General features: G+C 33.4%; 1 protein-coding gene across 1 annotated transcript in view; it reads left to right on the top strand.

Moving 5' to 3' along the window:
- Positions 1 to 26,763, top strand: part of LOC132730949 (atrial natriuretic peptide receptor 1-like) — a 42,103-nt gene that overhangs the window by 8,557 nt on the left and 6,783 nt on the right. Inside the window, exons 5-19 of the mRNA XM_060717033.1 lie at positions 2,403 to 2,549; positions 5,468 to 5,625; positions 9,665 to 9,818; positions 10,230 to 10,318; positions 10,591 to 10,726; positions 11,293 to 11,377; positions 15,277 to 15,403; positions 16,703 to 16,816; positions 17,542 to 17,646; positions 19,194 to 19,265; positions 21,504 to 21,684; positions 22,671 to 22,820; positions 23,660 to 23,828; positions 24,467 to 24,613; positions 25,454 to 25,577. Of these exons, the coding sequence (XP_060573016.1) occupies positions 2,403 to 2,549; positions 5,468 to 5,625; positions 9,665 to 9,818; positions 10,230 to 10,318; positions 10,591 to 10,726; positions 11,293 to 11,377; positions 15,277 to 15,403; positions 16,703 to 16,816; positions 17,542 to 17,646; positions 19,194 to 19,265; positions 21,504 to 21,684; positions 22,671 to 22,820; positions 23,660 to 23,828; positions 24,467 to 24,613; positions 25,454 to 25,577 (1,958 nt within the window). The remainder of the gene's footprint in view (positions 1 to 2,402; positions 2,550 to 5,467; positions 5,626 to 9,664; positions 9,819 to 10,229; positions 10,319 to 10,590; positions 10,727 to 11,292; positions 11,378 to 15,276; positions 15,404 to 16,702; positions 16,817 to 17,541; positions 17,647 to 19,193; positions 19,266 to 21,503; positions 21,685 to 22,670; positions 22,821 to 23,659; positions 23,829 to 24,466; positions 24,614 to 25,453; positions 25,578 to 26,763) is intronic.

Genomic DNA, 26,763 nt, shown 5'->3' with positions numbered 1-26,763 from the left:
ACTTGTGAAAATATTGCATCTGGTGTTCACTCAGTGAATTATATTTCAATCTTACATGCAAAACAAACAAATATCCTCTATATAGTATCACCTTTAAAACATTATTATACATATTTGGCATAAAACATGATCCAGTGGGACTTTACCAAGCTTGTTCAAAAATAGCTTATATATACAGTAAACTCTGCTTATAACAAACTCATTGGACATTCAAAATCTGTTCCTAAATGTAAGCATATAGCGAATTAGTTCCTTGCATCAGGAGTTTGTATAGCGGACAGATTTACAAATAACAAACTGATTGTTTACCATTGTCTGCCATTTTAAAGAGCATAAAATATCATATTTTGTTTCTAAACTCAGTGCTTATGATTAAGAATATACAAGATTTTCGATTTTTCCTTCCTTTTATATTGAATATTCTATTATATCTTAAGGGTCATTTTTGCTTATGAAAGATACAGATTTCTTTTCATTTCAATCAAACCCACGTTTGAGTTTTCAAAGGATTATGCTTGCAAGCATGCATGATAATGTTGAAAACCGATAAATGGTCATAATTATTTTACTTGTCAGGTAAAACTATTATATAAAAAATTGATAGAATAAAAAGAATGACCGTTTTATCTTGGTGACAAAAACTCATACTAAAAATATCCTATAAGTAAATAGAAAACTATTCGGTACTGCTATACAAATTCATTTTCATAGGTGTAGTGAAGTCGTGTCCTTGTTACATCAATAAATGGTACATTTGGCCGACTTTTAATCCATACCAATGAAACAAAAGTTGAATATTAATGGATAGCTGATATATTGGAGTTTGTTAAAAAAAAGTGTACTTTTCTGTACTTTTATATAATTTGGGGTTAAGAAATGAGTTCCTTATAAGCGATAATTCCTTATAACCGTGTTTGCTATAACCGTATGCTTTTATATGAAATAAGGGAGGGCAAAATTGGGGCTGATATAATTTGTTCCTTAAAACCGGAGGTTTGCTATAATCCTGGTCCCTATTATAACTGAAGTTAAAAAAAACATCTCCTTTGAAACCATCAAGACAAGAGCTTAATATATGGCATGAAAGTTTTTATAATTGACCACTACCAAGTTTATTCAAATTATAATCCTAGAGTCAAAATTAGCCCTGCCCTGGGGGTCATGAGTTTACCTTATACATGTATGTTACAATTTGTATAAATAAAAATCTTTAAAGATCATATCCTTTAGAACCATAAAGGCAAGAGCTTAGATATTTGGCATGAAATATCAACTATAAAGCCTCTACAAAGTTTGTTCAAATTATAGCCCAGGGGTTAAAATAATGGCCCCGCCTTCAGGCTTGTTGGTACATACATTTGCTTATTTGTATGTACAGTAAGATCTCTACTGTAAGAGTTGAAAATAAAGGTAAACTTTAAATGACATCTCCTATTCAGTCAAGGTTTTAATGAGACTCTACAGAAACGCTCATTTCGCAGCCCTTTACAAACATTTGTAAATTGGCAAAAATCTTAAAAGACATTGATGAACAGATCAAAAATAAAGACAAAGAGGCTTTTATTTTAAACATAACATTGCTTAAGTTAATAGTGCTTCTATATCAAGTCAGTCTTCGACCAGTAGCCAGTGAAAATTAGTTCGGGCCAGTGTAAATTTTAAGAAAATTTAGTTAAATATATAGTAGAATAAATTCAAAACTGGAAATCAGGCCAGTAAATTCAAAATCTTAAATTCAATGACTGTCAAGTTGTTCATATCATGCCCCCTGGGTCCCCACATTTGTAACCTTAACTTACTATACTTCCAGCAGCTCAATTTTAGTGTTTTAATACTGATATTCTATGAAATAGCATAATTGGACTGGGTATGTCAGTATTATTAGTATTTAAATCTATACAAGGATTGACTCCTTCCTAATTATTTCAGATATCATAGTGTTCTCGAAAAAAATGAAACATATACACTTAGATCAACTACAAAAAGAAACATAATACATATAAGATCTAATACAAAATATGTTAAAAGAACTTTTAGAAATAATGCTATGCAAGTATGGAATAACTTACCTTCATATATTAAAGAGTCTTCGTCTAAAGAAATATGAAGAATTATTTACTTTATATACAATTTAAATGAATCTGATGTATGCATGTGTCTGTCAATTTGAATGCTTGTTGTCTATGTTATTTATATGTGTGTTCATATTTGTGAATTTCTTTATCTTAATTAATTGAAGGCCATACTGTATTGTAAATAAGATATGTGTGTCTTGATATGTTACCTTCATGAAATAAAGTGTTTGTTATCATTATTATTATTATATTTTATTATTATTATTATGAAAGGTCTAAATTTTAAATAATCTATTCAAATTTGTTTGTCTTTATTCTGTTTTTCAGTGTTTATTTTCTTCTGCTATGACAGAATTTTCCGAGAATTCTTATGGGCAGCCTACCAAAATGGCATGGCAAATGGAGACTATGTATTTATAACCCTGGAACTGTTCCCATCAGCTTGGCTTGGATATTACATGAAATACATAAAAAGTATTGTTTATTTTATTACATTGGTTATTTATTTAATATTTGAATGCAAACCACAACAATGATTTTACCTATAATGGTATGCCACAAGAATAAAATCTGATCAATCTAGCAGCACATTTGTGCAGTCTGACCAGATTTTATACCACAGGGCTTTCTTCTTCTATACAATGTAGCACTAGGGCCAAATAAGGGTGCCACCCTACCCCCACCACCCCCTGCTCTCCGGGAAAATTCTTAGGGGGCAGGGGACCTAAAAATGAAAAATTTTGTATTTCAGTGTGACCAGAAACACGATTCCAAATATTTCAAAATCTGTTTCACAGGCAGATAACCAATTGCACAGCATTATTCAATGATATATGACATACATTTAAGAAAATAATAGTTTGCATGCATTGCTCCTTCAAAAAATGACTGACAGCAATTTATATTTACCCCCACCCAGCCAAAATCACACCTAAATTATACCAATATGGGCAATCTTCATAAAGGTGCAGCATACTCCAGAATCCACCCGATTCCTTTAAAAATATCAGTTTCAAGCAGTGCAAGCTATGGCATTTTCAGAAATGACAAATAAAGTGTCTGTCATACGTTTAGATTTTTCACAAAATTTATCTGAAATTTCTTACTTGTTTGGGGCCAACTGTCAAAGCTTGATTTTTAACTTTTTCAGTCAGGAATACATACAAAGCTACCAAAATGCTTAGTTTCGGGTAAAAACCCAAAAATATATCTCATTTCCTACACACAAACAAGAAAGAATTACAATGACAGAGAAATATCAGAAGTTATCAGTACCTTCAAAACACCATGTCTGAGTTATTAAAAAATTTGACCGGGGCCATCATTCGAATATGTCCCCTGCCCCCTGAACAATGATGATGCAGTTTTCCTCTAAATTATAATTATTGTGGTAGGCATTTTGAAGTAAAAAATGTAAGACACAGTCTTACATGTGAAAAAAATGAGCCCAATCTTTGGTAAAATTAAACAGAAATCGGGATCTGAATGTCATTTGCAAAAGCACTAGTGTTGTCGTGCCGACTGCCAAATGGTAAAACCTGCAACAAACTTCAAACTTAAGTTGAAGAGGGTAACAATGTAGAACCTCAGCAAAATATTGCCACCGACAAGTCAACCGATGTAATACAAAGGAAATATTCAAACAAATGATAAATTCATCAAAAAATTACAGTCATACCAAACTGCAAGAAACACTTTTTCCACAATGATTTATGCTTATAAAAATCTGTTTGCCTGAAACTTATGAATACATGTAATATATTGTTAAACGTGCTGACAAACAGCACAATATTTCCTAGGGAGCGCAAGTAAACACCAGGTAAATACATGTTAAAAGCATTAACAACAAAATACAAATTTTGATGCTTTTCATAATATCCACCAACAGTGCAATGTACTGCTCTGATGGTGGCATAATTATTCAAATGATTCCGAGCCTAATTCATAGCTTTCTATTTGAAGAGTACATTTAACCCATTACTTCATGAGCAGTTTGTGAAAAATGCCTGTTTTCATTGAAAAGTCTCCCGCTACAAGTTCAAATTGCTATAATACTATAAAAACTGCTTCAATACTAATCAAACTTGGCACAAATGTTGACTGGACCATTGACCTTTAAACAACATGCACAGGCTTAAATTATCTGTTACCATGGCAACGAGGGGACATCTCAAAATTGCCAAAAATCACTATTTTGCGTTGATTTTTTCCATCAACATTGATTTCAAAGTGCTGCAACTTCTCAATGGATTAAGATAGAGTCAAATGCTTTTCAGCGTTGGTTACACGTTACCTTATCATCAATCTGGGGCCATTATAGCCTCTCACAAGTCCAAAATTTTCCTGGCGATGAGGGGGACTCCGCCCCCCTTCAAACTCCCCCAAACAGAAGGGGGCACATCCCCCTTCTGGCAACCTCCTGATGTATCTTTTGGTTGGGGGGCCGCGCCGAAAAAGTGGTCACTTTTTTTAACAACATTTCTCAAACAAAAACAAGTGTTGGGGGCCTAAAAAAGGCATTTTTTCACCATTAGAGACAACGAAAAGGGGGGGGGGTGAAAAAGGCGTTAAAAGGCGTGTATATGAAGTAATGGGTTAACACCATTTAATATGTGGCAAAATTTAACACAAAATATTTTTGATGTTGCTGAAAGTTATAGTGATTGTTTGAAATAATGCACCAAGGTGCACCTAGGGTGTTCCCCAGTAATGCTCAATGGTTCTACTTAAGTGCCTGCTTGTAGCTGAAATAATGCACCCATTATTTAGGTGCTCCTTAGGTGTTCCTCCACCAATTAAACTGGACAGTTGGCTCTACTCAAGTGCTTATTTGAGGTTGAAATAATGCAGCAAGGTGCACCTTAGGTGTTCCTTCCCCATTAAAGCTGGAAAGTTGCTATATGATCTTTACATTGTAAAAGTAACAAATAACCAAACTAAACAAACTGTGAAATATATCTTAGTCTTACAATGAAAGACACAAGCTGTTTCAATATAATGCACATAACATAATGAAAAGTGTGCATGATAATGAATATATCACCTTAATTTCCTTACAGATTATAACAAGACTATGAATATATCACCTTAATTTTCTTACAGATGATAACAAGACTATGAATATATCACCTTAATTTTCTTACAGATGATAACAAAATTATGAATATATCACCTTAATTGTCTTACAGATGATATCAAGACTATGAATATATCAACTTAATTTTCTTACGGATGATAACAAAATTTTAAATATATCACCTAGATTTTCTTACAGATGATAACAAAATTATGAATATGTCATTTAATTTTCTTACAGATGATAACATGATTATCAATATATCACCTTAATATTCTTACAAGATTGTGAATATATAACCTTAATTTTCTTACAGATGATACCAAGGACTATGGTGTAAGCAAGGCCTATGAGACTGTCTTAGTGCTTACTTTAAAAAAGCTTGATAACCCTGAGTACTTACAGATGGCCCAATCTGTGATTGACCGAGCCAAGTTACCACCATTTAATTATGTATTCCCACCAGAAGAAGATGTAAGAAACTTAGATAAGTTATTATTACAATTAATTTCTACTATTTCTATATCATAACCTCAGCTATTTGTAAAATTAAAATTTTGTAAAAAAAAAAAAATTGCAGTACATGTATTTGTCATGTGGTATTTAAATTCAAATTATTTTCTGTGAATTCTGATCTTGAAAACAATTTTGTATTCTAAATACACATCTGGTTTTTATGATAAATAATAGAACATCAGAACTGGTATGTGACATTTATGCATTTAGCCTTTACTCTTCTGAAAGTGATAGTATATAGCTTTTCCAGCCTGCACATAGTCTGACCAGGCTCTATACTGTTGGCTGACCAACGTTTCCATAATTGTTATCTCACTACAATGTAGTACAATATCCATTTTTGTGTCACCTCTAAGGAGTAGTGGCAACATATAGGGTTCACTTCTCCGTCGTCTGTCTGTCTGTCTGTCCTCCCGTCACAAAACTTGTCCGGACTACTCCTCACTAGTTGTGCTTATTGTCAGCATTTTCTGGTTCAATGATTTTTGTCAGAGTTATGCCCCTTTAATAATTATTATTTTTAAAGTTTGTCCGAACTACTTCTCTTATACCACTAACACAATATCAATGAAACTCTGCAGGATTGATCTATAGGTCAAGTCCTTGCGCACATTGCACGGGTTTTCCGGTTGAATTTTTTTTTTGGCTGAGTTATGGCCCTTTGATAAAAGGTGTTTTTTTCTGTGTGTTGTCAGATACACAAAAGCTTTTCCGGACTACTCCTCATAAACTTTTGGTGCAATTTCATCCAAACTTAATAGGAATGATCAGTACCAAGTCTAGTTGTGCATATTTTTCAGCATTTTCCGGTTCAATGAATTTTGTCAGAGTTATGGCCCTTAAATAATTTTTATTTTTAAAGTTTGTCCAGATTACTTCTCTTATACCACTAATGCAATAACAATGAAACTTTACAGGATTGATCTGTAGCTCAAGTCCTTGCGCATATTGCACAGGTTTTCTGGTTGAATGATTTTTGGCAGAGTTATGGCCAATTGATAAAAAGGTGTTTTTTTCTGTGTGTTGCCAGATACACAAAAGCTTGCCGGACTACTCATAAACTACTGGTGCAATTTTATCCAAACTTTACAGGAATGATCAGTACCAAGTCTAGTTGTGCATTGTCTGTCTGTCTGTCACAAAACTTGTCCCAACATGAAATTGGACATCATGAGGCAACACATGTGATCACTGATCGCTCTTGTTTCATACATAATCTCACTTATCATTTCTCTATACATTATCTCACTAAAAAATTAATTTTTCCATATGTTATCTCACTAGAATATGTTTTTAGGACTTTAGGTTTACCCTCCGTCCGTCTGTCCGTCTGTCTGTCCGTCCGTCTGTCAGTCTGTCAGTCCGTCAGTCCGTCCGTCCACAAAACTGGATCCCGCGATAACGCAAAAAGTACTGAAAATATTTTTATGAAACTTGATATATGGATAGATGGCAGTATGGAGATTATGCACGTCTTTTTTTTTTCTTCCTATGTTGAAAATTCTGGTTGCTATGGCAACAAATAGTCTGAAAATATGGCAAATTTAACACATAAACTGGATCCAGTGATAACTCAAAAAGTACTGAAAATATTTTTATGAAACTTGAAATATGGGTAGATGGCAGTCTGGAGATTATGCACATCTTTTTCTTTTCTTCCTATGTTGAAAATTCTGGTTGCTATGGCAACAAATAGCCTGAATTTCAAGATTTCTGATTTAAATTTTTCAGCTTTTCACTATATGTTCTTTATTTCTTAAGGTGTTTACTTCAAACTTTAAATATAAGTTCCTGGTCATCAACCACATCATATGTGACAAGGTTTATAACTCTAGCACAAAAAATATCAATATTACCTCCCTTGAACTTAGATTTTTTAGGGGAAAAAATGTTGTCTTTTTTAAATAACTTCTTTATTTCCTAATGTATCTACTTCAAACTTCATATATATGTTTCTTATTATCACTCGACATTTTTGAGAAGGTTAAATACTCTAGCAAGACTATTTCCAGAATTATGTCCCCCTTGAACTTAGATTTTTTCCGAGAAACTGGTATTTTCACTCCAACTTCTTCATTCCTTATAGGATTTACTTTAAAATCCCACATTGTAATAATATGACAAGGTTGTATAAACATAATTTCCTTACTAAGCATGGAAACTTAACACATTACTGTGATATAGACAAACTTATTTTATTATGTTTTGTGATCGATATTTTCAAATACAGACTTCATCCTCAAATTCATTATAAATGGCAATACACAGGAGTGTATGACAATTAAAGAACTTTTTGAGGGACCGGTAGGGGACTACTGTATTGCCCGCAATACTATCAAATGCTTGTTTTCTGTATGTTATCTCATATCTGTATCTATGTTATCTCACTTGAGGAGAAATTATTTTTCTGTATGCTATTTCACTAGAATATGTATTTTTCTACACATGTATGATATGCATTATCTCACAGTATGTTTCAGTATGTTATTTTACTTGGAAATATTTTTCCTCATACAATATCTTACTAGAATACATTTTTAGCATTTTTAGAATATGTTTTGGACCTGTCACAAAGTGAAATGGTGAGCTTTTGTGATCGCTTTTCTTCTATCATCCGTCCTTTAATTTTTCCTTTAAACGACATCTCCTCATAAACTGCTAAGCAAATTTCACCCAAACTTCACAGGAATGCTCCTTCAATGGTAGTCACTTTTAAAAATTGTACAAAGAATTTAATTCCAAGCAGAACTTTGGCTGCCATGGCAACTGAAAGAAACAACTTAAAATATCTTCTTTTAGAAAAACGAAAGAGCTAGAGCTTAAATATATGGCATGAAACATCAGCTAGTAAGTATCTACCAAATTTGTTCAAATAAATGACCTTGGGTTTAAATTGGCCCCACCCAGAGGGGGGTGGGGTGGGGTCATTGATTTTCCCTATTTGTATATAGTAAAAACTCAAAAAACTTCTTTTAAAACCCAATAGCTAGAGCTGAGCTTAGCTTTTAAGAATGAAACATCTTCTAGTTGGTGTCTACCAAGTTTGTTCAAATAACAGCCCTGGGGACAAAATTGGCCCCGCCCTAGGGGGGTCATGGTTTTTCCTTCTATGTATATAGTAAAAACTTAAAAAATCTTCTTTTAAAAAAACCCTAAGAGGTAGAGCTTAGATAGTTAGCATGAAACATCTTCTTGTTGGTGTTAACCATTTTTGTTCAAATAGGGGCCCTGGGGTTAAAATTGGCCTCGCCCTGGTAATCATTGATTTTCCTTATATGTATATGGTAAAAACTTAAAAAATCTTTCGTTTATAACCCCACAGAGCTAGAATTTAGATATGTAGCATAAAATCTTCTAGTGAGTGTCTACCAAGTATGTCCAAGTAAAATCCCTGGGGACAAAATTTGCCCTGCCCAGAGGGGGGGGGGGGTCATTATTTCTCTCTATATTTGTATAGTTAACAACTTAACACTTAAAAAATCTTCTTAGAGCTAGAGAATATATATTTATCATGAAACATCTTCAAATGGGTGTCTATCAAGTTTGTTCAAATAAAAGCCCCTGGGTTAAAATTGGACCGCCCTGGGGGCCTATATACAGGTGAGCAATTTCAGGGCCATCATGGCCCTCTTGTTTTTGTATGTTATCGCACTAGAGTATGTATTTTACCATATGTTATCGCACTAGAATATGTATTTTCACATACATTATCTCACTTGAATATAGAAATCTCACTAGAATATATATTTTTCAATACATTGTCTCACTAGAATATGTATTTTGCCTTACATCACCTCACTAGAATATGCATTTTTCTGTATGTTATATCACTTGAATGCATTTTTCTCCATATGTTATCATGTCAGAATATGTATTTTTCCATTTTTCTGTATGTTATCTCACTAAAATATGTAATTTTCTGTATGTTATCTCACTAAAAGTGTGTTTTCTCATTAAAGTTATCTTACTGATTGATTTTTTTCTCCTAAAATTTTAGGTAAATTACTACATCACAGCTTTCTATGATGCCGTGCTTTATCTTGCCGCTGCATATAGAAGCCGAGCTGATGAGCTCAATTTAGCCGACCCTAGCTCACATGTGTTTAATGGTTCCGTAGTGGCTCAACAATTGTGGAATTCGACTTTTGATGGTAAGTCCTATATTAAAAAGATATTTTTATACCATACCATAATATATAGCATTTATAGCATACCATACTTGATTAAAACTGAGTCGCTGGTTTGATTCTAGGATGTGGGTAGTTTTTCTGTGAGATCGAGTCTAATGGTCATTTGAGCCGTGTCACAACAAAACCAACATAGTCGGTTTGCCACCAGCATGAATCCAGACCAGCCTGTGCATCCACCCAGTCTGATCAGGATCCATGCTCTTCGCTATCAGTTTCTCTACTTTTATATATATATGATAGGGTTGGTAAGCGAACGGCATGGATCCTAACCAGACTGTGCAGATGCACAGGCTGGTCTGGATCCATGCTGGTCACTGCAGACAGCACTTCAGATATACAATACCTACACACATTATTTTAATTTATTTCCAGGAATCACTGGAACAGTGGCTGTTAATGAGATAGGGGATAGAAAAGCCGATTTTGACCTTTTTGATATGTCATCAGATGAGACTTGGGCGGTAATTGTGGATTTTCTAAATACAGATTTGTGCTAAAGACCACTTTGGAAAAAAAGATACTTTTAATAAACACATGTAGAAAAGACCATCATTGTGCTTAACTTTTTCAACAATTATAGTTTAAATCTAGGCACATTAAGCTTCAGAATTGACAACTGTCTGTTTTGACAATCATTTGTCTGTTAGCATTCAAGTCAAAGAATTCCGGTAAACATGATGTTCAATTTGAATTTAAGCTTAGATATTTAAATGTTTATATTATTATGTTTCAGAGGGTTGGCCGTTTCCAAGGTGCAAGTCAAGCATTTACCCCAACTTCTGGCGTGGAAATTGTTTGGCCTAATGGTCTTCCTGAAGACATGCCTGTTTGTGGTTACCGTGGTGAACTTTGTGAACCAGAGGGGCCAAGTGAGTTCTTGAAAACAACAATATCTCTGTGTCATTAGTGAGAAAATGTGTTGGGCAGGATGTTTATTTGGTATTAAGTAGCAAAATGAACATTAAAATGTCCAGTAATAAAGTTCCTGTCAAGATACAGATATCTCTCATTCTGTGACATTATGTGCCAAATGTTGTTGGGTCCTACAAGTAGTTCCTGATGAAGTCACTTCTATGATTTTTCTTTCTTTGTTTTCTTTAATAATGGTCAAAACTACAGTAAACCGTTTATTTCTTTGGTACTTGAAAATTGTTGGTGTTTCTTGTGTGTTTTTTTTATCTTGATACAAAATCATAAATGCATATTTTTTAAAAGGGTGGTAACAAGAATTTTTTTTGTAATCCACCAATTATTTTAAATTTATATACATTATAACTTTTGAAAAATTAAGTATATAATTTATTACTTAAAATAAAAAAACAATAACAAAAAAAACAACAACAAAAATACAAATACATTAACAACAGGCCCATAAAAATATAATAAATCAGAGCCAAAATCTAATATATCTATATCATGTGAACTTCTTTTGTAGAGGATTACACTGTGCTGATTGCAGTCCTGGTCAGTGTATTTGTACTGTTAGTTTTAGCCCTGGGTGTGATGTATATAGTTTACAGGTAATTTTAAGTTTTTTCCTTGTTTTTATACCCTAGCATTGGTTGATCAGTCAGTCATAACCTTTTATTGACCATGTGATCATTTATAACCCTGTATTGATTATTACATCAGTTATACCCCTGTATTGATTGTTACATCAGTTATACCCCTGTATTGATTGTTACATTAGTTATACCCCTGTATTGATTATTACATCAGTTATACCCCTGTATTGATTGTTACATTAGTTATACCCCTGTATTGATTATAACATCAGTTATACCCCTGTATTGTTACATTAGTTATACCCCTGTATTGATTATAACATCAGTTATACCCCTGTATTGATTATTACATCAGTTATATCCCTGTATTGATTGTTACATCAGTTATACCCCTGTATTGATTATCACATTAGTTATACCCCTGTATTGATTGTTACATCTGTTATACCCCTGCATTGATTGTTACAATAGTAATACCCCTGCATTGATTGTTACATCAGTTATACCCCTGTATTGATTGTAACATCAGTTATACCCCTGCATTGATGGTTACAATAGTAATACCCCTGCATTGATTGTTACAATATTATTACCCCTGCTTTGATTGTTACATCTGTTATACCCCTGCATTGATTATTACATCAATTATACCCCAGAATTGATGGTTACAATAGTAATACCCCTGCATTGATTGTTACATCTGTTATACATCTGCATTGATTGTTACATCAGTTATACCCCTACATTGATTGTAACATCAGTTATACCCCTGCATTGATTATTACATCAATTATACCCCAGAATTGATGGTTACAATAGTAATACCCCTGCTCAGATTGTTACATCAGTTATACCCCTGTATTGATTGTTACATCAGTTATACCTCTGTATTGATTGTTACATCAGTTGTACCCCTGTATTTATTGATACATCAGTTATACCCCTGTATTGATTGTTACATCAGTTATACCCCTGTATTGATTGTTACATCAGTTGTACCCCTGTTATGATTGTTACATCAGTTATACCCCTGTATTAATTGTTACATTAGTTGTACCCTGTATTAATTGTTACATAAGTTATACCCCTGTATTGATTGTTACATCAGTTGTACCCCTGTTATGATTGTTACATCAGTTATACCCCTGTATTAATTGTTACATAAGTTGTACCCCTGTATTGATTGTTACATCAGTTATACCCCTGTATTGATTGTTACATCAGTTATACCCCTGTATTGATTGTTACATCAGTTATACCCCTGTATTGATTGTTACATCAGTTATACCCCTGCATTGATTGTTACATCAGTTATACCCCTGTATTGATTGTTACATCAGTTATACCCCTGCATTGATTGTTACATCAGTTATACCCCTGTATTGATTGTTACATCAGTTATACCCCTGTATTGATTGTTACATCAGTTATACCCCTGCATTGATTGTTACATCAGTTGTACCCCTGTATTGTTACATTAGTTGTACCCCTGCATTGATTGTTACATCAGTTATACACCTGTATTGATTGTTACATTAGTTTTACCCTTGTTATGATTGTTACATCAGTTACATGTATACCCCTCTGTTGATTGTTACAGCAGTTATACCCCTTCATTGATTGTTACATCAGTTATACCCCTGTTTTGATTGTTACATCAGTTATACACCTGTATTGATTGTTACATCAGTTATACCCCTGTATTGATTGTTACAGCAGTTATACCCCTGTTTTGATTGTTACATCAGTTTTACCCTTGTTTTGATTATTACATCAGTTATACCCCTGTATTGATTGTTACATTAGTTGTACCCCTGCATTGATTGTTACATCAGTTATACACCTGTATTGATTGTTACATCAGTTTTACCCTTGTTATGATTGTTACATCGGTTACATGTATACCCCTCTATTGATTATTACATCAGTTATACCCCTTCATTGATTGTTACATCAGTTGTACCCCTGTTTTGATTGTTACATCAGTTATACCCCTGTATTGATTGTTACAGCAGTTATACCCCTGTATTGATTGTTACATCAGTTTTACCCTTGTTATGATTGTTACATCGGTTACATGTATACCCCTCTATTGATTATTACATCAGTTATACCCCTTCATTGATTGTTACATCAGTTGTAACCCTGTTTTTGATTGTTACATCAGTTATACCCCTGTATTGATTGTTACATCAGTTATACCCCTGTATTGATTGTTACAGCAGTTATACCCCTGTTTTGATTGTTACATCAGTTTTACCCTTGTTTTGATTATTACATCAGTTATACCCCTGTATTGATTGTTACATTAGTTGTACCCCTGCATTGATTGTTACATCAGTTATACACCTGTATTGATTGTTACATCAGTTTTACCCTTGTTATGATTGTTACATCGGTTACATGTATACCCCTCTATTGATTATTACATCAGTTATACCCCTGCATTGATTGTTACATCAGTTATACACCTGTATTGATTGTTACATCAGTTTTACCCTTGTTATGATTGTTACATCGGTTACATGTATACCCCTCTATTGATTATTTCATCAGTTATACCCCTTCATTGATTGTTACATCAGTTGTAACCCTGTATTGAATGTTACATCAGTTATACCCCTGTATTGATTGTTACAGCAGTTATACCCCTTCATTGATTGTTACATCAGTTATACCCCTGTTTTGATTGTTACATCAGTTATACCCCTGTTTTGATTGTTACATCAGTTATACCCCTGCATTGATTGTTACATCAGTTTTACCCTTGTTTTGATTATTACATCAGTTATACACCTGTTTTGATTGTTACATCAGTTATACCCCTGCATTGATTGTTACATCAGTTATACCCCTGTTTTGATTGTTACATCAGTTTTACCCTTGTTTTGATTATTACATCAGTTATACACCTGTTTTGATTGTTACATCAGTTATACCCCTGCATTGATTGTTACATCAGTTATACCCCTGTTTTGATTGTTACATCAGTTATACCCCTGCATTGATTGTTACATCAGTTATTCCCTTGCATTGATTGTTACATCATTTATACCACTTCATTGATTGTTAGATTAGTTATACCACTGCATTGATTGTTACTCTGTGTTTATTCGTTTTGGTAACGTTTTTATTTATGGTCATTATCTGCAATAACTTTAATATTTATAATAATAAAATATTGTTACATTTTAACTTAAAATGTGGCTGCTGATCCTTGAACAGTTCTGTATACCAGTCATTTGCAGGTCAAAGGTCAAGATCATTATTACATGTAAAAACAAAACATAAAACATATAATTAAATTAATAAATTAATGAGTATGTGCTTCTATTAGCTTTTATTTTTGTGAATAGATGCACCATGATAAATTCTACTGATCATATCCATTTTCAGGTCAAAGGTCAAGGTCACTGGTACCTGTTGTAATAGTAAAAAAATGAAATTGGTCATTAAATCGAAATGCATTGACTTTGGAACTCCAAACTTTATATGTACTTGTACCTTGATGAGTTCTACCAGTCACCTCCATTTTCAGGTCAAAAGGTCAAATGTTATGATATCTGGTACCAGTAAAAGCAGGACATAAAAATGATCATTAAATTGAAGTGCACAGGCCTAGTAACATCACACTTTGTATGTAAATGAGGCCTACCTGCTAATTTCATTGTGTGTCAAGAGGTCAGTGTGAACTGTAATATCAGTACTGTAAGCCTCTGACTGCAAAACCTTAGATAAGTCATGACATCAAACATTATTTTTACAAGTCACCTCTTCATTTAGATAATCTGCAGTTTATTATCCAGCGCTTAGGAAAGTGGAGAATGGTATTCCTATGTGACATCTCGATATATAAAACCATATATAGAAATACTTACTGATTTATATGTTTATACATAATCAATGTTTCCTAGGAAATATCAAGCCGAACAAGAACTAGGTAGAAAGACGTGGATTGTAGACTTTTCTGAAATTCAAGTCAGGAAAGGAAAGTTCAATGATTCATTTCTCTCAAAGAGTGTACTCAATCTTGAGGAGAAGGTAATTTTGATATTAATTAATGCTTCAAGTCTTTAGCTTCATAAAAAGTAAATATTTTGACAAATGATGATTTTTTTAGAAATGGTTTAGCAGTTGGAAACTTTGGCCATTGTTGAATTTAAGCAGACTTAAAGATGCTTTGTCTAAACAATTTTTCATTGCACAGCTCTTCATTCTTTTCTCAAGGGATTTAAAAAAGATATTATCATCAAACATAATGTTGGAAATTTTTTAATTTGATCATTTTGGCAGAATTATGACCCTTTTGTGTGTGTGTGTACCTGTTCTGTTTTTTTTCCTCTCCAATAAATGTTATAATGGCTGTAAGTAAAACCTTTGACAATTTCTTTGAAAGTTCTTATCACTGTTTTCAATTATAATGTAAGAAATGATCTTATTAACAATATACAGAATTAACAAAGTTAACGTTCATTAGTAGTCTTTCTCTGGAAATAAGAATATTTTGGTTTATTTTAGCTAATCTGGGCATACAAACAAACTTTTATAGTTAAAGCTTTAGAAAATATGTGCAATAGGTTGACTAATCTATTGTGAAGGATAGTGCACCATGAAGCTATAATGGTAAAAGTTAGGGCTGGGGCGAGTATCCGAGTACTCGGATAATCACGAATCAAAGTGAAAAATCGAGTTTGAATATTCGTAAGCCCAGAGATCGTGTATCGCGATCTAATTTTTTTATATACATTCACTGTTTCTCACACTCTTAAAATCGAGAAAATACGAGTTGAGTATAAATTATATGAAGTTTACCTAAAATACAATTTGCCGGTTAAAGACCATGTACCATGATGCTGAGCTAGGAAGTAATTGGTTTCAAAAAACAAAACAAAAATACTCATCCAAAGAATAAAAACATAAATCTATTTTATATTTTATATGTTTAATGTTTAAAGTATTGTTTTTTTTATTTAATTAAACATGTTTTTATAACTAATGTACATGTCTTTATGGGTGTCTTGATAACAAAAGATTTGTGGTTCGATTTGTGAATCGTAAGTGCTGAATCGTGGTTTGGATCGGATCGTCACTTATCCGACAATCCACACCCCTAGTAAAAGTGTGTTTATACCGGGGAGGGGGGGGGGGGGAATTAATTAGCTGGGAAAAACCCACATTTGCTGAGTTCTGGATTACAAATATTTAAAGCAGGTCAAGGCCAATACACAATCTTAGCAGGTAATTGGCTATAGCCCATCTTAGTTGAAACTAAATTGAACTAATTGTAGTTCAAGTTAAAATTGCATCATCATTTTACAAAAAATTTTTTTTCTTTTGAAGGAAGAGCAAGTGTTCTGCAAGACATCATTTTGTCGTAATCAAGTGGTAGCAGTAAGATCTTTACATTTGCCATCCATCGAAGTGACAAGACAACTTTCTATTAGCTTCAGACAGGTATTTTAACATTCACAATAATCAATGATTTTAGAAAGGGGACTGATGGCCTAGTGGTTAAAGTCTCTCTCTCAACCCAGGGATCATGGGTTCGAGCCCTACTTTGGTCATGACCATGTTTCTTCATAATGACACCAGTACTGGTTGGTCCCAGGAAGCGGACGGGAAAGTGATAAATATAAGTTGCAAGAACTTGTTTGGCAATTGAGCTTTACTTAATATGTTTAAACTAAACTTATATAATGTTTTTTTTTCTTATTAATGAAAACTTTGTATTGCCTTCTCACATGAATTTTTTTGAAATGTTGTTTTCTACATAAGAAAAAAAACTTGGTACTAGAAACAGAATTTAAAAGCATGGCAGGAAATATAACTGTATGTTCATCCAATTTGCCTGTTTTTGAAGTTGAACCATTTAATAGAAAAATCTAAGTCCAATGGTCCAGTTGTAGAACGTAACAGGTTCCAGGTTAGAATCCTTTCAAGGACTCTGCTAAGTTCTGTTAGCAAGAAATATACGCTACATTGCTTTACTACAGTACATATGAGGGTGGTATAATTCAGTGGCACTATTATAATAGGATGCCATATGTGAAGTGAAGAGACATAAGGGAGATTGATTCATAAAGTAGCATTAATACAAAGCCTATTATGGGTAATAATAAAATTTTTTATTAGTATTGTAGAACAGTGTTTTCATTCCACTCTTTTTTCTCTATTTTTAGATGCAAATGGCCACCCATGCAAATATTGCCACCTTTGTAGGCATCTGTTTAGAACCGGATCATTTCTCAATGCTGATGGAGTATTGTCCTAGAGGAAGTCTTCAGGTAATACCTGCCTCTCTGGTTTACAGCCAGAACAACCTACATGTCATATTTGTACTGTCTGATATAAGGCTCTAAACTTATATAATATGCTGGTCAGTTAAAATCATTTAAATGATTAAATATTTCCGAATATCAATGAACACTTTCAAATTCAACAGGATCAAGCTTATATCACAAATTTAGCTGGGCAATGTTTAATAGCTTAGTTATTACTCACTGTGTGCCAGCTTAGCTAAATAGGGAGAGTAATGGATTTGTATTCCAGGGTTACTCGTTCAATCTACAGACCAGGCCAAATTTCTCTCTCTCTGTGACAGGTGATCTTCATTTGTCTTAAACTACTGCTACAGGAATCATATTGGATAAGTAGGTAGTGATTTGCAAAATTATTTGTAATTACTGCCCTTACAAAAATGGAAAGGTAGCCACTACCTTATTGAGCGGCTAGGAAGCTGCTTCGATCCATTTTTATAAGCAAAAACTAGTAGCAGATATGGTTTGTTATCCAGGAAAGATTGTTAGGTGGACTGACTACTGTGATATCACATAGAGGATATTTGTTTAGTTCAGTGTAAGATCGGAATATATTTCACCGAGTGAGCACCAAAAGGTATATTTCACGAGTGGCGAAGCCACGAGTGAAATATGAACGTTTGGTGTTCACGAGGTGAAATATATTTCGATCTTACACTAAACTAAACTAATTTTCTTTTTATTATATGCAAAGAAACGTTTAAAAAGACATTTTAACGTAATACTAAATGAAAAGCGCGCCAAATTATAATACAACGTGACGTCATTTACGACGTCACGTCAATAAGTTGGTACCCAGTACTGTGCACGCTGGTATTTCACTGAAACAAGGTAAGGGGCTTAAATTCAAAACAGTGAAATTATCAAAGTGGTAATTTCACTGTTTCAAACAGTGAAATTACCAGTTTTATATCACTGATATATTTCTATAAACCACCGAAAAGCATGTAATAAATTACCATAAAATGTGTTTAAACCACCCAATTTTGTGATTATGTCAATTATTTCAATAAACTAAAATATTGCTAAATATTGATACTGAAATGTTCAAGTTAAAAACTCTAAACAAGAAAAGAAAAGGTTGTCAGGTTTCAGGGTATATTTTTTCTCAAAGCAAGGATATAATTATGTTGATGTGTTTTGCAATAGATGGCTTGTGAAGCACTAAAAAATTCAATTTTCATTTATTTATTTACCATTATTTCCTTGAGTAAAAATCTTTTGCACTCTTGGCTTAGTAGTGGTTGGTTTCAGGAACAGATTTGAAAGTGTTTCTTTAAGCTAACAGTTTTCAACACAATGGCACTAAGACAAAAATTCTGTAAATTCCTTTCATGTCTTAAAATTATCTAAGTTTTCTATTTTAGAGATCAAGTTTGATAACTTTTCTTGATATTGACAATGAGTTACAGCCCTTAGTTCATGCTGTCATCATTTTCCCCTACAGTGTTTTATATTTTAATATGCCTAAAGCAATAACCTGTTATAATGTTTTCTTGTTGTTGTTTTTTCAGGACATGATTAACAATGACAGCATTGAACTAGACTGGGACTTTCGTTTTGCTCTCATTCAGGATGTTATTAAGGTTTGAATCATTCTTACTTATGATCACTTGCCCATGCAACCAGTATTGAACCAGTCAAGCCTGCACTTGTATACAGTCTAACCAGACTCTGTAAGACTCTGTTGTATGTTTTAGCATTACAGCAGTTTAATTCCTTATATCAATGAAGTTGTTTTAAAACTTTTTAAAAGCGCTTACTTAACAACAGAACTAAGAAGCAATGGTAGTATTCCTTTTGTTCAGAAAAGAAGACAGACCATAATTATACTATAATGGGGCTATAATGGATTCGCTTAGTCGCGTCGGTCGGTCGTCCGTCTCCATTTTCGTGTCCGCTCTATAACTCCTATACCAATTGAAGGATTTTCTTCAAACTTGGCTCAAATGTTCACCTCAACAAGGGGATGTGCAGAACCCATGTTGCCCATGTGACAGCTCAAGGTCAAGGTCACAATTGAAGGTCAAATATCAAACACAATCAAATATTAGACAGTATGTCGTGTCTGCTCTGTAAGTACTACACTAATTGAAAGATTTTCTTCAAACTTGGCTCAATGGTTCACCTTAACAAGGGTATATGCAGAACCCATCTTGCCCATGTGTCAGCTCAAGGTCAAGATTGAAGGTGAAATATCAAACAATCAAATATTACACAGTATGTCGTGTCCGCTCTGTAAGTCCTACACTTATTGAAGGATTTTCTTCAAACTTGGCTCAAATGTTCACCTCAACAAGGGGATATGCAGAACCCATCTTGCCCATGTGTCAGCTCAAGGTCAAGGTCACAATTGAAGGTCAAATATCAAACAATCAAATATTACACAATATGTCATGTCTGCTCTGTAAGTCCTACACTTATTGAAGGATTTTCTTCAAACTTGGCTCAAATGTTCACCTCAACAAGGGAATGTGCAGAACCAATGTTGCCCATGTGTCAGCTCAAGGTCAAGGTCACAATTGAAGGTCAAATATCAAACAATCAAATATTACATAGTATGTCGTGTCCACTCTAATTGAAAGATTTTCTTGAATCTTGGTTCAAATGTTCACCTGAACAAGGGGATGTGCAGAACCCATGTCAACCTTTTGCCGTCTTAAGGTCAAGGTCACACTTGAAGGTCAAAAATTGACTTAGAAAATATTCTGAAATTTTAACATTTATTTGAATATTTCTGAATCTAGAAAAGGTGTTTGCTTGAAACTTAAAATATATTTTATGAAGTGTCACAATTAAGATATGCTGGTCAAGTTTCATAACTCTATTGCATTTTAACAAAGTTATGCCCCTTTTTAAGTCTTCAAATTTACATACAATCAAATATTAGTCAATATGTTGTGTCCGCTCTATAAATCCTATACTAATGGAAGAATTTTCTTCAAACTTTACTCAAATGTTCACCTCAACATGGTTATGTGCAGAATCCATATCACCTTTGTGCTGGCTAAAGGTCAAGGTCACTTAGAAAATGTTCTTAAATTTAAACATGTACTTGAATATTTCTGAAACTAGCACAGGTATTTGCTTGAAACTTAAAAGATATATGAGGTGTCACAAGTAAGATATGCAGGTCAAGTTATATAACTCTGTATTGCATTTTGACAAAGTTATGCCCCTTTTTAAGTCTTTAAATTTACATACAATCAATTCTAGACAATATGTTGTGTCCGCTCTATAAATTCTATATTAATGGAAGGATTTTCTTCAAACTTTACTCAAATGTTCACCCCAACTGGGCGATGTGCATAACCCATCTTACCCATGTGCCAGCTTAAGGTAAAGGCCACACTTGAAGGTCAAAAATTGACTTATAAAATGTTTAGTACATTGGGAAAATGAAAGGTTATTTGTAACTGTTTGGAACATGATTTGATAATATATATTTATACTATTACCTGTACAATTAGTCTTTTTTTCACCAGAGATAATTTCTTTTTATGTATTTGTGCCACTTAAGTTATTCCCTTAACCACCTTTCCAAGTCGTCTTCTGTCAAGGACATTGGTGGGGGTATGAATCGCATTCAGCGATAGTTCTAGTTAAGTATGTTTATTCTTTTTCAAGTATTTTTTTATTTGCAATTAGGAAAAAGAATCAAAAATATATTTTGCTCTCCAAAAAAAGTAAAAATGGAAAAATTATCAAATGAGGATATACTACATTTGTAATAGTACCATTGGTGAGGATTTATATTATTCAAGTTTGCTCAAAGGTTATAACTGCATGATCAAACTTAAATGTAATCATTTTGCTATTTCTAGGGTATGCAGTACTTACACAACAGCCCACTTAATGTGCATGGTAATTTCTCTAGCACCAACTGTGTAATTGACAGCCGTTTTGCTTTGAAGATCACCGACTATGGCCCGGCTTCATTTTTGGCTGAAGACAGATCTATTGCCAGGAAGCAGGCATTGGAAGCTGGCGAATATAATAAAAGAAGTACATTTTATTTTATTATCTATATAAGCAATTGCTAGGTCTAAATTTTTGTATAGTACTTGTAATAAAATATGAGAAAAAATACAATATTATGTGAGATTATAGTGCGAGTACCTTGATCTGTAGCCAAATAAATTGTGCACCATGGCTTTTTATTATATATGATGGTTGCTCTTCCCTTAAAGACTGATATCTATGTCATATCAGTTTGTAAAATCAGTTGGTCTTGCAGTCAAAATATTGGGACTGCATACTTGATCTGGGGATTGATGTTTTTGTGATGCTAGATGGCACTTGGCATTTCTGCACTTGCCAAGATCCTAAATAATCAGAATCTGCTTTAGCAAAAATATATTGATTTTATCTTTAAAAGATTGTTCCATTTGAAAAAAAAGTACAATACTAGGAGCACAGCTTTGTAGGATTTTACATTTATTTGTCCAGATTTTAAATGAAAACTGAGATTACCTTTAATTATTGTCTTTACCGGAATCTTAAACTGAAATAATCATTGTGAATTTTTACCTTACTCTTAAAAACATACTATTTTTTGTCAATCTGTACTATATAAGGAGACATCTCAACTATGTTTTCCTTCTTCCTTACACCATAGTACCAGTTAATAAATTTGAGTCATACACAAATTTTCTACTTAATTTACTAATTAAACTACAGTTTTATGGATTTTATTTAGCAAGCATTTACAGATATGAGCCGTGTCACGACAAAACCAACATAATGGGTTTGCGAACAGCATGGATCCAGACCAGCCTGCTCATCCGTGCAGTCTGATCAGGATCCATGCTGTTCGCTATCGGTTTCTCTACTTGTTAAAGAGTTTGTAAGCGAACAGCATGGATCCTGATCAGAATGCGCGGATGCGCAGGCTGGTCTGGATCCATGCTGGTCGCAAATGCACTATGTTGGTTTTGTCGTGACGCGGCTCATATGTTTTCTACAAGCTATAGTAATGGTTGTTATTTCAGAGCTTTTATGGACTGCTCCGGAACACCTTGTAAGCACAACAGAGATCAATGGCTACTCTCAGAAAGGTGATGTTTATTCGTTCGGTATCGTACTTCAGGAGCTTATAATGAGGATGGAACCATTTGAGGAAAACCACATGGATACTGATGGTAAAGTCGATCTTTTTGCATAGAAAAATATATTATATCGGATATACCATTGGTCTGTCATGTCTTTTTAATTTTCTTCTTGTCCTTCTGAACTTGACAACTTAAACCTTAGTTATAACATCTTCATTAGATATGCTATTGCCTTCATTTTAAAACAGTACAATTATAAAAATACAATGTACCTATAGAGTTGACCTTCATTTTGACATACTTAAATATTACTTTGAACCCAAATGTCCTTGACCTCTAAAGTCAAACTTTCAATTGTCTTTGTTGTTTGATCTTAAAAGTAAAATTTAAATGTCACTTAGCTGATGAACAGTTCCAAGTCTAGTTGTGCAAATGGTAACAATTTTACAGTTCAATGAGTTACATTGCCCTTAAATTATTTTAATTTTTAAAGTTTGTCATGACTACTTCTCTTACTTTAAATGAACTGTTACAGCATTGATTGGTACCTCAAGTACTTGTGCATTTTGTAGTTGTGCAAATGATTTTGGCTGAGTTATAACCTTTGAATAAAAAAGGCTATTAACAGCCTGATAATGATATTTGGGTAATTCTTACTTTCTCCACATTACAGAAAACACTCAAGCATCCATTATGTAACAGTCAATTTTCAATTTACATGTCCAATCAACATTCAATACAACTTATTAATTGACTATCATCAGGTGAAACATATGATCGTTGATTGCTCTTGTATAATAAAAAGGGAAAGAAATGCTGGCTGAACATTGATCTATACATCTAATCACACTATCAGAAATTTCTATAATGTACTCTATGCAACAGGTTGAATTCAATCAAAATTATTTATAAATTTGAATGGATTACAGATATAATCAACCAGTTGATAACGAAGAAACCGCAACTTCTACGTCCTATTGTTGCTGAAGACGCATGTACTCCGGAACTTATGTCATTAATGAAGTCTTGCTGGTGTGATGAACCATCTGAAAGGCCATCGTTCAATGATATAGATGAAGTATACAAGAAAATGAGAAGGTATTGGAATAATTCAAAGAAATGAATAAGTATTTCAGGATCATAATGAAAATTCAGGCATGATTTTGTATAATCACCTCTGTACCATGTTATTGTTTCATCTAAACACAATTACGTTGCAGATTTTGATAATTCTTTCCAATTAACTGATCATTATCATGTTTTTATCATAGTTCTACATAAACGCATTTATGTCAAACACTGAGTTGAAAGGCAGATAAGCTTTTGAGAAGTCTAAAAAATATACAATACTCAACATTCAAGAAAGTATTATCTTTTTTACTGTTTCACATTTTTCATTGGTTAAACTAGTCAATGGGGCTTAAAATTTTGAGAACTTTGTAGTCAACAAAGCTTTCTTTTATGCAAGTGTCAATTTATAAGTTTTTTACAAAAAAGCTGTATCTCTATTTCATGGTTCATTAGTTTATATGAATATATTCCAGTTTGATTGTATAGAAAGCTTATGGGCTTATTGAAACACTTAAATCTGTTCCTTGAATCAACCAGTAATGAAGCAATGAAAGTATAGTTTCTTGCTCAGGGGAACATTACTGCTTGCCCCTAATTGGGTTTAAACCCACATATCCAGCAATCTTTAACCACTTAGCCATGCTTCCTTGATTTGGTTATTACAGGGGAAAAGTGACCAATATGATGGACAACTTATTGAAGAGAATGTCTGACTATGCAGACAATCTGGAACATCTCGCGGCAGAGAGAACTAAAGCTTACCTTGAAGAGAAACAGAAAGTTGAAGAACTACTCAACAAACTGTTACCTGAGTAAGCATCATATATTACAAATACTCATTGTATACTGTAAAACATAACCTGCTGAATTTCTTAAATGGACATGTACAACTTTCATTTCTGGAAATGTCCATTATTAATTTTGGGGATGTCAAGATTAAACTTTAAAATTCGTAACTCAAGTCAGCAATGTAGAGCATGTCAGACTGATACAATTGTGCCGGCTTGCCTGGCTCTATACCAAAGGCAAAGGCTAATCATTTTAGGCTCGAGCAGGTTTAAACCTTACTGTAGACTATATTTATGTAAGACTCATTTCAATATGAAATAGTAACTTAGTTGTTTCAGGGTTTTTTTTATTAAAGATTTAAAATTGAGTAGATAATAAGTCTGGTCTGATAACACAGATGTACAGCTTAGCCTACTGTAGAGACTGAGAGCTTAGAACTTATGTTATTATTTAAAGGGACTCTACGTGTTACTGGGTCAGAAAAATGTGCTTTTTTATTGAGTTTTGTATTTACTTCTTTAGTTTGTAAAAATTTACGAAAAACATATTGTATTCAGCTATATATTTAACAGCAAATAGTAAAAAAATCAGTTTATTGTACAGCATTGCAACAGATACAATAAAGTTAATAAAAAGGAAATATATGATTAAATATAGATTTCATGTAACCTTTAATTTGCTCTATCTATGTTATGGACTTCTCTGTAGTTTCCTGTTCTAAGGGACCTTAATATCAAAGTTCTGAAATTAAGTTACTTGAATAGAATAGAGCCTGTTAGGCCTGTTAAGATAATGGCCTGAAATACTTGTGGCATAGGTTTATCATTACAAGATTTTTGAGGATAAGGAATTTTTATTTTTAGATCAGTATCTAAGCAACTACAAGCAGGAATGACAGTCACTCCGGAATCATTTGATTCTGTGACCATCTACTTCTCTGATATTGTTGGATTCACAGTTCTGTGTGGAAAAAGTACACCAATTCAGGTATGTTTCGATCAAACAGTCTAAATATATGGGTTCATCTTCTTCCATTAGTTTTTTTTAGATGAGATTATATAGAGGATATTTGTTTTATTCAGTGTAAGATCGGGATATATTTCACCATGTTGGCACCAAAACAAATATTGAAATATGAACTTTGGTGTTCACAAGGTGAAAAATATTTCAATCTTACACTAAACTGACTAAACTAAACAAATTTTTTCTTTTTATTATATGCAAAGAAACATTTAAAAAGGCATTTTAATCTAATACTAAATGAAAAGCGTGCCAATTAAATAATAATACAACTTGACGTCATTTACAATGTTTAGACGTCACTAAGTTGGTTTCCAGCGCTATGCAAGCTGGTATTTCACTGAAACAACGTAACGGGCTTAAATTCGAAACAGTGAAAAATATCAAATGATATTTTGCACTGTTTCAAACATTGGAAATATGAGTTTTGTATTTCACTGATATATTTCTATATATGCAGCCAGACAGGACTCAAACACAGGACCCTTGGAATATTGTTCCACAGCTATACTGACAGAGCTACCTTGCCACTTACAATTTTTATGTTCCCCGAAAAATTTCGGGGGAGCATATAGTCGCCGCCATGTCCGTGAACAAGAACCGTAACTCTGCCTTGCCTAATTTTTGAATTATCCCCCTTTGTTTATTTTTACACTTTGAACTTTGTCTGGGACATAACTCTAAATGTATTAGAGGTATCAACATGAAACTTTGTAGGTAGATAGATCTCATTGAGTAGGTGTGCAGTGCACAAGAACCGTAACTCTGCCTTGCCTAATTTTTGAATTATCCCCCTTTGTTTATTTTACACTTTGAACTTTGTCCAGGACATAACTCTAAAACTATAAGAGGTATCAACATGAAACTTTGTAGGTAGATAGATCTCATTAAGTAGGTTTGCAGTGCACGAGAACTGTAACACTGTCTTGCCTACTTTTGGAGTTATTGCCCTTTGTTCATTTTGACACTTTGAACTTTGTCCGGGACATTACTCTAAAATTATAAGAGATATCAACATGAAACTTTGTAGATAGATAGGTCTCATTGGGTGGAAGTGCAGTGCTTAAGAATCATTACTTTACCTTGCCTTATTTTGAAGTTATTGCCCTTTGTTTATTTTTACTTTTTGACTTTTGTCATAACTTTAAAACTA

Source organism: Ruditapes philippinarum, unplaced genomic scaffold, assembly GCF_026571515.1.
Source record: "Ruditapes philippinarum isolate M1 unplaced genomic scaffold, ASM2657151v2 ctg438_1_1_1_1, whole genome shotgun sequence".
Classification (NCBI taxonomy): Eukaryota; Metazoa; Mollusca; class Bivalvia; order Venerida; family Veneridae; genus Ruditapes; species Ruditapes philippinarum.
Note: the sequence above shows the minus strand (reverse complement) of the source record. Positions and strands in the feature narration are given on the sequence as shown.